The sequence below is a fragment of the Dendrobium catenatum genome, unplaced genomic scaffold (genome assembly GCF_001605985.2).
Source record: "Dendrobium catenatum unplaced genomic scaffold, ASM160598v2 fragScaff_scaffold_670, whole genome shotgun sequence".
Taxonomy (NCBI): Eukaryota; Viridiplantae; Streptophyta; class Magnoliopsida; order Asparagales; family Orchidaceae; genus Dendrobium; species Dendrobium catenatum.
Window position 1 is genome coordinate 401,183 of NW_021319132.1, and position 11,362 is coordinate 412,544.

Below are 11,362 nucleotides of genomic sequence, written 5' to 3' on the forward strand. Positions count from 1 at the left end.
ATTTGCGATAAAAACTGCTACAAGAATTTTGTTGTAGTAGCATAATAAGCCTCCATGCACACTTAGTTATGGTATTTATCATTGTTAAAGTACAAATTAGCAGCAATTTTGAGACCACTCCAAGCATGTGCTAGCTGCCTTTGAGATCATAATTTAATAATGACACAAATATATATTTATCTGATGCATAGACAATAATCTAAGCAAAAAAAAACAGACATTTGAAATAGCATCCAATGTCTACAGGAAAATTAATCATCTATTACCGGTGGAAATTTGTTCATTTTCTGGCAGATTTGGAAGTTTCCGACGAATTTCGGTAGTATGTATAAATTGGCCACACTGGAAGATCATTAGAAGCAATTTGCAACCCATCTTGATTTGTTGGTTGGGAGCTTAAGGCTATCAACAGAAAAATTCTTCAGTTTTGAAGCTTACGTATGTGATGTATGTGTAAGTTCACGATAATTCACTCAAAAGTCTCAAAATAATGATAACTAATTCAATTCAATTGGACAACAATACTTATAACTATTACAATCAAAAGATCAACAATGAAAACTTTATCTACTACCATATTTAATTTCAACTCCCAATAACAAAATAACATAACAACACACAAAAAGAAAAAAAAATCAACCTTCAATTTGAAATCAACAATATTATTTCATTCATAGATCACTTCTCACCTTAATTTTATTCTACTTACTCTCATATCATTCCACAAACATTTGATATCAAGCAAGCATATACTAGCTAGCTTAATTGTTCAAATTGAAGATGAATTAATCACAAAGAACTTCAAAGAAGACCACATGATAAAGCCATCAGCAAGATAGCAGCATCCTTCTCATCCTGAGGAAACACTCTGTGGAAATTAGCTGAACTCTTATTTAAACTTACTACAATATCTTCAAAGCAAAGCTTTCTCTGTGTAGTCACACAACCCTCCGTAGCAAACCTACACCTCTTCTTAAAAGGCACTGTTCGGTCGACAAAATCTGATGCCTTATCTTTTCCATCTTTTAGTACTGCACCACTGCTCATAGCAGAAGCAGCCATTGCTCTTCTTGCTTTTCTTTGCCTTATTCCGCAGGCATTACACAGAGACTTCATCACGTGAAGACCAAAAGATAAAAAAAATAAAAATAAAAATAAACTTTAGAGATGTTTTTATAGTTATAAAGTAAGATGTTAGTTCCATATATATACCTTGGGGCCATGAGGTCCACTCCTCCATAGTGGGGTCTTAGTGGTGCTGCAGTCAGAGCAAACTCGAATAATATTGTCTTGGGCTGCTTGCTTTTGATCTTGGTGTTGATGATTGTTTCTTCTGGTTTTGATTTTCGGAGTTTGATTTGAATTTAGCATCTTTCTCATGATCCTCATCTTGGAAGACATCCATTTAACTGGTCCTTGTTGTTGATCCACTTCTTTAATATACTGCAATAGATAACAAAAACAATTTTGAAAGATTATAATTACAGGAATCATATATATGATCTATAAATAGTATGTAAAGCTGATGACTTATTTGATTACCTCTTCTTGTAGATGAGCCTGGTGATGAGGGAGAACTCCATGATCAAGTGCTATGTGATCTTGTTGGTTATGTAAGAAAAAAGGATATGGAGAAGTAGAAGAGGTACTAGTTGCTAGAGAGAGAAAGGGGATGTGGCTTTGACGTTGATTTTCATTTTCAAGAGGGAATTGGGGGATTTGGCAATTGTAGAATGGAGTCATGGAGATGGAGAGAAAGGGTCAGAGAGAGAGAGAGAGAGAGAGAGAGAGAGAGAGAGGATGAGGAAGAGAAGAGATGATGGAGGAGGTTCAAACTAATAAACAGAAGATAGATATGTAAGATTATAAGAGATATGTGACTAGAATGATCTAAGAGATCAAAAGTTTGATGGGGTTTCCATCTTCTTCGAGAAATGGTACTATTTTATAAGGATAAAGAAGTATAAAAAATAAGAAGCTTGTAAGGTATTCACGTGAACTTTTTACCCTCTTTATATGGACAAAACAAAAATTACGATGGTAAAAATGCTAAGAAGAATATGGCAACTCATCATGCAAACAAAAATTAAAAAAAAAAAAACGGTCATCTTTTTAAGGACCACCCTCTCAATTGCCTAAGAAAAGATAATTTTTAAACCTGCGATAATTACATTCTTTATCGAACCAGTGACGATACATCTATTTATTTTTAATTTTTAATTTTTAATTTTTGTTAAAAATTTGGGTGTAAACAAAAATTAAAAAAAAAAAAACGGTCATCTTTTTAAGGACCACCCTCTCAATTGCCTAAGTAAAGATAATTTTTAAACTTGCGATAATTACACTAACTCTTTATTGAACCAGTGACGATACATCTATTTATTTTTAAATTATTATTTTTTTGGTTAAAAATTTGGGTGTAACTCACTTTTTTTTTTTTTGCAAAAAAGGAATGATCTTATATTTTATTTGGGTCTGAAGAACTTTAAAGTTAATATAACGTACACCATTAATTGTGATCTGCAATTGGAAAGATATTAATGGGTCGAGCTTAATCAAATTTTAAGTAATTAATTATTTAATAAAGCTGCCAAAAAATAATTAGTCAATATATGCTATTAAAAATATTTAATTTATTTTAAAATCATATAGAAAATGATTACAAATGATGCATTTTCTTGAGGGAAGGCTTGGACACAATCTAGGAAATAGACATCATACATGACACATTAGATAGTTAGAGTTGGATGAATCCAAAGACATAAGAGTTGTTCTAAGAAGAACGTTGGCATGTTCATTTGTTCAATAGGACTAAAGTCGGGTGAAGGTGTTTTGAGGACCAAAGTCGAGCGACTAAGTTCAGAGGGATTGTAGTAGGGTAATGTAGGTGTGACGAATAATATTCGGGGTACTTTGGTCGAAGTGATTGTAGTCGGGAGATAGAGGTCAGAGGAATCATAGTCAGGCAATGATGGTTCGACGACTATAGTCAATGGGTGAAGGTGGTTTGAGGACCGTAGATGATAGTATATATATGTGGTCGAAGGAATCATAATCGTGAGGCAAAGCTCGGATGGATCGTAATTAGGTGACGGAGGTCGGAGGGACTGTAGTTGGCTAGTGAAGAAAGTTGGAGGGATCATAATCGATAGGTGACATAGGTCAGAAGGATCATGGCAAGCAATTGAGGTCAAAATGATTGTAGTCAGACAATGGTGGTCTAAAGACCATAGTATGTGGGTGACAAAGGTTGAGGGGATCGTAGTTGGGTGATGGTGATTCGAGGACTCTTGGTAGGCGACTATAACCTAAGGACCTTAGTTTTCAGGTAACTGTGATCAAAGGAACCGTAGTTGAGTGATGGTGCACTATGGATCGTAGTCGGATGACTAAGGTCGAAAGGATTATAGTTAGTCGGTGACAAAGGATAGAAGGATTTGGTCGGCAACAGAAGTTAGAAGGATCGTAGTTGGGTGACAATGGTCTAAGGATCGTAGTAGGAAAGCGATAGAGGTCTGGAGGGGGGGATCGTAGTAGGGTGACGAAGGTTGGAGGGATCATAAGTGGGTGATGGTGGTCTGAGGACTATAATTATTGTACAACTATGACCTAAGGAGTATAATTGACGGGCAACTATGGTCGAAGGGCCATCATTAGGAGATGATGGTTTGAAGACCATAGTCAACCAGTGATGGATATTGGAGGGACCATAGTCGATGGGTGATGAAGGTCAAAAGAATTGTGGCAAGCGACAGAGGCTAAAGAGATTGCAGTCGAGTGATGGTGGTGTGAGCACTGTAGTAGGTCGACGATTGAGGTTAGAGGGACCATATTTGAGCAATGGAGGTAGGAGGGACTATAGTAAGGAGAAAGAGATCAAAGGAATTAGTGTTGGGTTAAGGAGGTCAGAGGGATCATAGTTAGCATGTGGTAGAGGTTGAAAGGGCCATATGCGATAAAGGATGGAGGCTAGAGGGACTATTTTCATGCGTGTTGACCTCATTTCTTTATGAGATCACTAGTACCTACTTAGGTTTCTTTTTGGTGACCTAATGATTGGACGGTGTCCACTTCTCAATCATATATGTCCCAGTCAAAACCAAATCCAAGTCTACTCATCAAATCGAGTTCCACACTTCAATTTAATCTCTAGTCCAGTCTTCCGACTACATTGCTCACACCACCATCAGCTAACTTTCAAATCCTTTCCAATCAATTTCAATCATTCATTTGATTTTCATTGATGTGATAATGCAAACTCAACCATTAAAGTTCAAAATCCATTCCAAACCCAAGATTCCAAACTAAATCCCAAGGTTAAGGACCCAGATCCTAAAACCATTTATGTGGTTTTTGTACCACCTTAAAATTTACTCAAATGACATCTGATGTGGGGTCTATAAATTGCATATTATTTAAATATGTCTCCAAAGTCAACCCACAAAATTTGAACTCATTTTGAGATCTCTACCCTCATAAATTGAATTGATTTTCAAAGGCTACAAAACCTTTAAATATTTATAGCATCTGCCTCTAGACTTTCCATTCAGTGGAATTTGACCTTGGGACTCTTTCCAAACCTTCTAATCACATTCATGGCCTTTTTTATGACTTGTTGACCAATAACCTATACTTTGTTGGACCCAGTTTGACTCAATATTGACCAGGGATAAAAATGACAAAAGTATCATTTAAAGGGATTTTTATCCTTTCCCCAAAACTCAATATAGTTCAACCTTGAAAACCTATCTTAATGGATCCTAAATATCACTAGGAACACATTGGACCCAAAACCATCCTTTGGTTTGACATGGTTGACCAAAGTGTCCCTTAAGGGTTTAAACACCTATTTCCAACCAAATGACATACTCTTGATTTGAAACCACCTCCATTGAGTGCATATGATCAATTTGAACTCAATGGACCTAACACTTGACCCTAGGTCAACTTGGTTAACCAATTGAACCAAGTTTGACCAAACCAGCTCCCATAAACTTCCACCCTCTCAAACCTTTTGACCAAGACTTCTCTAAACCTATTCAAACCTATATGGTGGCCCATTAGGTCCCTAAAAGATCCATCTTGAAGACCCAAGCTTTGGGATCACTTGGACTAGCCATTTGTCTTGATCGAAGTGTCCAAAGAGAGGTCTCCCTTGAGCCAAATCCCATTATAAGCTAAATTGGATCAAACCAATACTGGAAATGGGTCCCCCATGATCCAACACCCCTTTCCTAATTGACCCAACCGTGGGTCAACTTTTGTTAGGAATTATGCCCAAAGTGGTCAAAACCACTATGGGTTGAGCCATTTCTAAATCTAAGTCTCACCAAGATAAATTAACACTTGTATTGGCTTGCCCTAGACCCAAGGCATCTACCCTAATCAGCTCAGCCCTTGGGTTAACTTGGTTCAACCTCTAGGCTAGCCTAAAGTGGTCAAAACCACTTTGACCCGAGCCAACTTCCATCTCAGACTAGATTCGACCCAATTAACACTTGCATTGAGTGCCCCTTGACCCAATACATCTTCCCACCTATCTTAACCCAAGTTGCACCCAAACTGACCTAAATGATACATGTTTGGGTTAACCTGATCCTCTCTATCTTCGGGGCCATATATAATTCTTTCTTAAATTTGGCTACGATATTCAAGGCGGGATTTGCAATTCTAAATATGGCCCCTTATGCCTCCCTTCCCTGATACAAATAGAATCTCAAAGGATTCTGACCCCTTATGTCTCTCTTTCTGCTTACAGCACCAGAACATATCAGATATACATAATTATCATATCAAAATTTATTTTCAAATTCTTGGACCCAAACAGAATCTCAAAAGATTCTTTCCTCTTATGCCTCCCTTCCCTAACACAGACAGAATCTCAAAAGATTCTGGCTCATTATAACTCCCTTATGATATCATTCAAATCACATCAAACATCGATTCATATCAAACTCAGAGAAATCAGATTCGTATCAGAATATCTTCGGAGGGTATAACGACAAATAACATAAATTCAACTGATCAGAAATTCATAGTTTCAAAAAATTACCAAATTATCAGAGATGTTGTAAAACATCATCTCAAGATTTTCATTGTACTGAAGCAATATTTTTTGACATCCAGATAATTTTCTATTTGATATAAACCTCACATAATAATTCAAAATACTCGATGCAAAATTTTCAGAAAATACTCAAAACGTGCAAAATCATAATCTCTACGACATACCAAATGTTACGCGGTAAAAGTTTTACCGGTGTAATGTTATACCCATTTTTCGCTAACATAAACAAAATTTTAAAAAGAAAATCCGTCATAACTCATATTTCTGAAAATTGAGAAAGACATAATGTGCCTTACTTCAAGTCGATCAACTTTCCTAACTGTGGCAATGGACGAAAACGAACCGAAGTCTCCCAAAACTTGACTTTTCTTCCTCTTTCCTTTGTTTTCTCTCTCCTTTGCTTTCTCTCTCTTCAAAAATATCTCAAATCCTCTATTTAATGAACTTGATCGTCCTGATAATGTCCTGGTTCATCCCAGGACAATCTCCTCTATTGGTTCACAAATACTATTCGTACGAACAAAAATTGCTCTTCGTACAGGGAAAGGCATCTACCCTAATCAGCTCAGCCCTTGGGTTAACTTGGTTCAACCTCTAGGCTAGCCTAAAGTGGTCAAAACCACTTTGACCCGAGCCAACTTCCATCTCAGACTAGATTCGATCCAATTAACACTTGCATTGAGTGCACCTTGACCCAATACATCTTCCCACCTATCTTAACCCAAGTTGCACCCAAACTGACCTAAATGATACATGTTTGGGTTAACCTGAGCCTCTCTATCTTCGGGGCCATATATCATTCTTTCTTAAATTTGGCTACGATATTCAAGGCGGGATTTGCAATTCTAAATGTGGCCCCTTATGCCTCCCTTCCCTGATACAAACAGAATCTCAAAGGATTCTGGCCCCTTATGTCTCCCTTTCTGCTTACAGCACCAGAATATATCAGATATACATAATTATCATATCAGAATTCATTTTCAAATTCTTGGACCCAAACAGAATCTCAAAAGATTCTTGTCTCTTATGCCTCCCTTCCCTAACACAGATAGAATCTCAAAAGATTCGGGTTATTATAACTCCCTTATGATATCATTCAAATCACATCAAACATCAATTCATATCAAACTCAGAGAAATCAGATTCGTATCAGAATATCTTCAGAGAGTATAACGACAGATAACATAAATTCAACTGATCAGAAATTCACAGTTTCAGAAAATTACCAAATTATCAGAGATGCTGTAAAACATCATTTCAAGATTTTCATTGTACTGAAGCAATATTTTTTGACATACAGATAATTTTCTATTCGATATAAACCTCACATAATAATTCAAAATACTCGATGCAAAATTTTCAGAAAATACTCAAAATGTGCAAAATCATAATCTCTAAGACATACCAAATGTTACGCGGTAAAAGTTTTACCGGTGTAATGTTATACCCATTTTTCGCTAACAGAAACAAAATTTGAAAAAGAAAATCCGCCATAACTCATATTTCTGAAAATTGAGAAAGGCATAATGTGCCTTACTTCAAGTCGATCAACTTTCCTAACTGTGGCGATGGACGAAAACGAACCGAAGTCTCCCAAAACTTGACTTTTCTTCCTCTTTCCTTTGTTTTCTCTCTCCTTTGCTTTCTCTCTCTTCAAAAATATCTCATATCCTCTATTTAATGAACTTGATCGTCCTGACAATGTCCTGGTTCATCCCAGGACAATCTCCTCTATTGGTTCACAAATACTATTCGTACGAACAAAAATTGCTCTTCGTACAAGGACGATCTCCTCGGGTCGCCTTCGTACGAACGATCATTACTCTTCGTCCCTGGACGAAGTTGTCTATCCCATAACTTTCAACTGTTCATCCTGAACAAACCCAACTTTATATGGAGGAACCTGGAAGGAAAATTGAAGATAAACTGAACATGAAAGAAGAAAGGGTTTTCACAATCTACCCACCTTAAAAAAAATGTTGTCCTCGACATTCCCAAAGTAAAACTGAGTCAGAATAGACTTGGATACAACTGTCCCATATCCGATTCCATCTCCCAAGTAGCCTCTCTGGCCGTTCTGAACTTCCACTTAACCTTAACCATATGAATCTGTTTACTTCTTAACTTTCTTATTTCAAATGCCAAAATCTTTTCAGGCTCTTCTATATATTATAGATTTACCTGAACTTCAACATGGTCATCAAAAAGTTTCTTTCCAGAATCAGATATCCAGTTTCTCAAAGAGGATACGTGAAACACGTTGTGTATATCAGACATCTGATCATGCAATAACACCCTGTAAGCAGAATTACCAACCCTTTCAATGATCTCAAAAGGTTCGATATACCTTGGGCTGAGCTTGCTTACTCTTCCAAATCTGCTAACACCTTTCATTGGACTGATTTTGACATACACCAAGTCACCAATCTAAAATTCAACAAATCGGTGCTTTTGATTGTAATACTTCTGCTGTCTATCATGTGCAGATTTCAACATTTTCTTAAGCAGATTAATTTTTATCACAGTATCATCCACAAAAGCTGAACCCACACTTGTCTATATCCCACCTCAGTCAAAGTCACGAAGTTCTACACTTACTGCCATACAGAGCTTCGTATGGTGTCATACCAATACTGGACTGACACTACAGAAAAATCACTTATTACCGACAGAATTTTCCGGCGGCTTTTCAAGTTTTCCAGCGGAATTTTAAAATTTTTTATTAGAATGATTAAAATTATAACTATTTAAATGATTTTTAAAAAATGACTAAAAATAATATTAATTTTTCCTTAATTTAAGTATAAGGATTTAAATAAAAAATTATTATTTAAATTGTTATTTATTTTTTAAAACTTTTTAAATTAATTTAGTTGGTTTATTTAATTTTATTTTGATAATTTTATTTTCTGTTAAAAGATAGTTTAAATAAAAAAATTTGACACTAATAACACATTTATGGCGCGCGTGAGAATTTTTTTTATTTTTTTAATTCAACTGGCGGTTTATGTCCCTCTGCAAGCCGCCGGAAAAAACCGCCAAAAATTATTTTCCTACGCCATTTTTACCGACGGCAAAAATTCCGGCGGAAAACCGCCGCTAAATTAGAAAACCGCCAGAAAATGCTCGAATGCCGTCTGAAAAGGCCGCCGGAAATGGATGATTTTCCTGTAGTGTGATAACTGTTATTATATGCAAATTCTATCAGTGGGATATGATCCTCCCAACTGCCTCCAAAATCCAAAACACACAATCTCAAAAGATCTTCCAACACCTGAATAGACCTCTCAGACTGTCCATTAGTCTGCCGATGAAAATCCATATTGAAATGCAATTTCATACCCAATCATTGCTGAATACCTCGCCAAAGTCTGTAGGTAAACCATCCATCCCGATCCGATACAATCACTTTCGGCACACCGTGTAATCTGACAATTTCTTTAACATAGATCTGATCTAACTTATACACCGGATATGTCTGTCTAATCAGAAGAAAATATGTAGACTTTATCAATCGATCAATAATCACCCAAATAACATCATGTCCTTGCCTCGAACTGGGGAAACTTATATCAAAATCCATGATCACCTCCTTCCACTTCCACTCAGGGATAGGCAATGACTGAAAAAGACCTCTATGTCGCTGATGCTCTACCTTCACTTACTAACAGGCTTCGTATTTGAAATAAACTCTGCTATATACTTTTTCATTCTAGGCTACCAAAATAAGCTTTTCATATCTCCGTATATCTTGCCACTTCCTAGATGAATAATATAGCCTGAATAATGAGCTTCGTGCAGAATCTCTTTTCTCATATCTCTAGACATATGAACCCAAAGTCTATTCTTATAGAAAATAATACCAGAATTAGAAATTCATAGTTCATATTTCTTAAAAGACTTGATCTGATCAATCAACTTCAAATATTTTGCATCTGACTTTTGAGCCTCATGAATCTTTTCTTCCAAAGAGGGCTGAATATTCATCTGAGTCACTATACCAGAATCAGTAGGAGATATTACCTCTAAATGTAATCTTTTTATATCTCATATTAGATACTCATCAGAAGTGAACTATAAACATGATAATTCAGAAGACTTCCTGCTCAAAGAATCTGCTACCATATTAGCCTTACCAGGCTATACTGAATAGTCATATCATAATTCTTGATCAACTCAAGCCATCTCCTTTGCCTCAAATTCAGATCAATCTGAGTGAATATGTACTTCAAACTCTTATGATCTATGAAAAACTCACACCTAACGTCATACAAATAATGACGCCAAATCTTCAAAGTAAATACAACAGTAGCCAATTTCAAATCATGTGTCAGATAGTTCCTTTCATGTGGTTTTAATTGTCTCGAAGCATAAATTATTACCCTACCATGCTGCATCAAAATGCATCCCAAATCTTTCAGTGAAGCGTCACTGAATACTTGAAATCCATTCGTATCAGAGGGGAGTGCTAACACTGGAGTAGAAGTTAAACAATCCTTCAATCTCTAAACATTAGCTTCACACTCCGATGTCTAAAAAAAAGCTACTGACTTCTGAGTCAGTCTCATCAAAGGTGCTGAAATTTGAGAAAATTACTTCACAATCTTTCTATAATTTTTGGACATACCTAAGAAACTACATATCTCAAACATCATAGTATGCCTTGGCCAATTAGAAACTGCTTAAATTTTCTGGGGATCAATAGAAATACCTTCACCGCTTACTATATGTCCCAGAAAAGAAATGCTCTTCAGCTAGAATTCATATTTGAAGAATTTTACATACAACTGATATTGCCTCAAGGTCTCCAACACACTACTCAAATGTCTGACATGTTCTTCCTCAAAAGAAGAATATACTAGAATATCATCTATGAAAATGATCACAAACTGATCCAGATAATTTTTAAACACTCTGTTCATCAGTTCCATTAAAATAGCTGGTGCATTAGTCACCCCAAAAGGCAAGAACAAAAACTCGTAGTGTCCGTACCGAGTACTAAAAGCTGTTTTCATCAAATTAGCCTCTCTTACCTTCACTTAATAGTAACCAGATCGCAGATCAATCTTCGAGAATACATAAGATCTAGTAAGTTGATCAAACAGATCATCAATCCGTGGCAATGGATACTTATTCTTGATTGTGATTTTATTCAAATCTCAGTAGTCAACACACATACGCATTGTACCGTCCTTTTTCTTCATAAAAAAATAGGTGCTATCCAAGGAGAAACACTCGGACGTACAAATCCTCTATCCACCAACTCTTGGAGCTGAACTTTCAACTCTGCAAGTT

The 11,362-nt window shown here is 36.2% G+C and overlaps 1 protein-coding gene across 1 annotated transcript; it reads right to left on the reverse strand.

Annotated features, from left to right (window-relative positions):
- Positions 1-555: 555 nt before the first annotated feature.
- On the reverse strand, positions 556-1,924 carry LOC110094802 (putative GATA transcription factor 22). Its single transcript, XM_020820129.2, has 3 exons — positions 1,543-1,924; positions 1,213-1,443; positions 556-1,110 (listed from the first exon to the last, which is right to left on the reverse strand). The coding sequence occupies exons 1-3, from the start codon at positions 1,741-1,743 to the stop codon at positions 802-804; spliced, it is 741 nt and encodes a 246-aa protein (XP_020675788.1). The 5' UTR covers positions 1,744-1,924; the 3' UTR covers positions 556-801.
- Between the last annotated feature and the right edge of the window lie 9,438 nt (positions 1,925-11,362).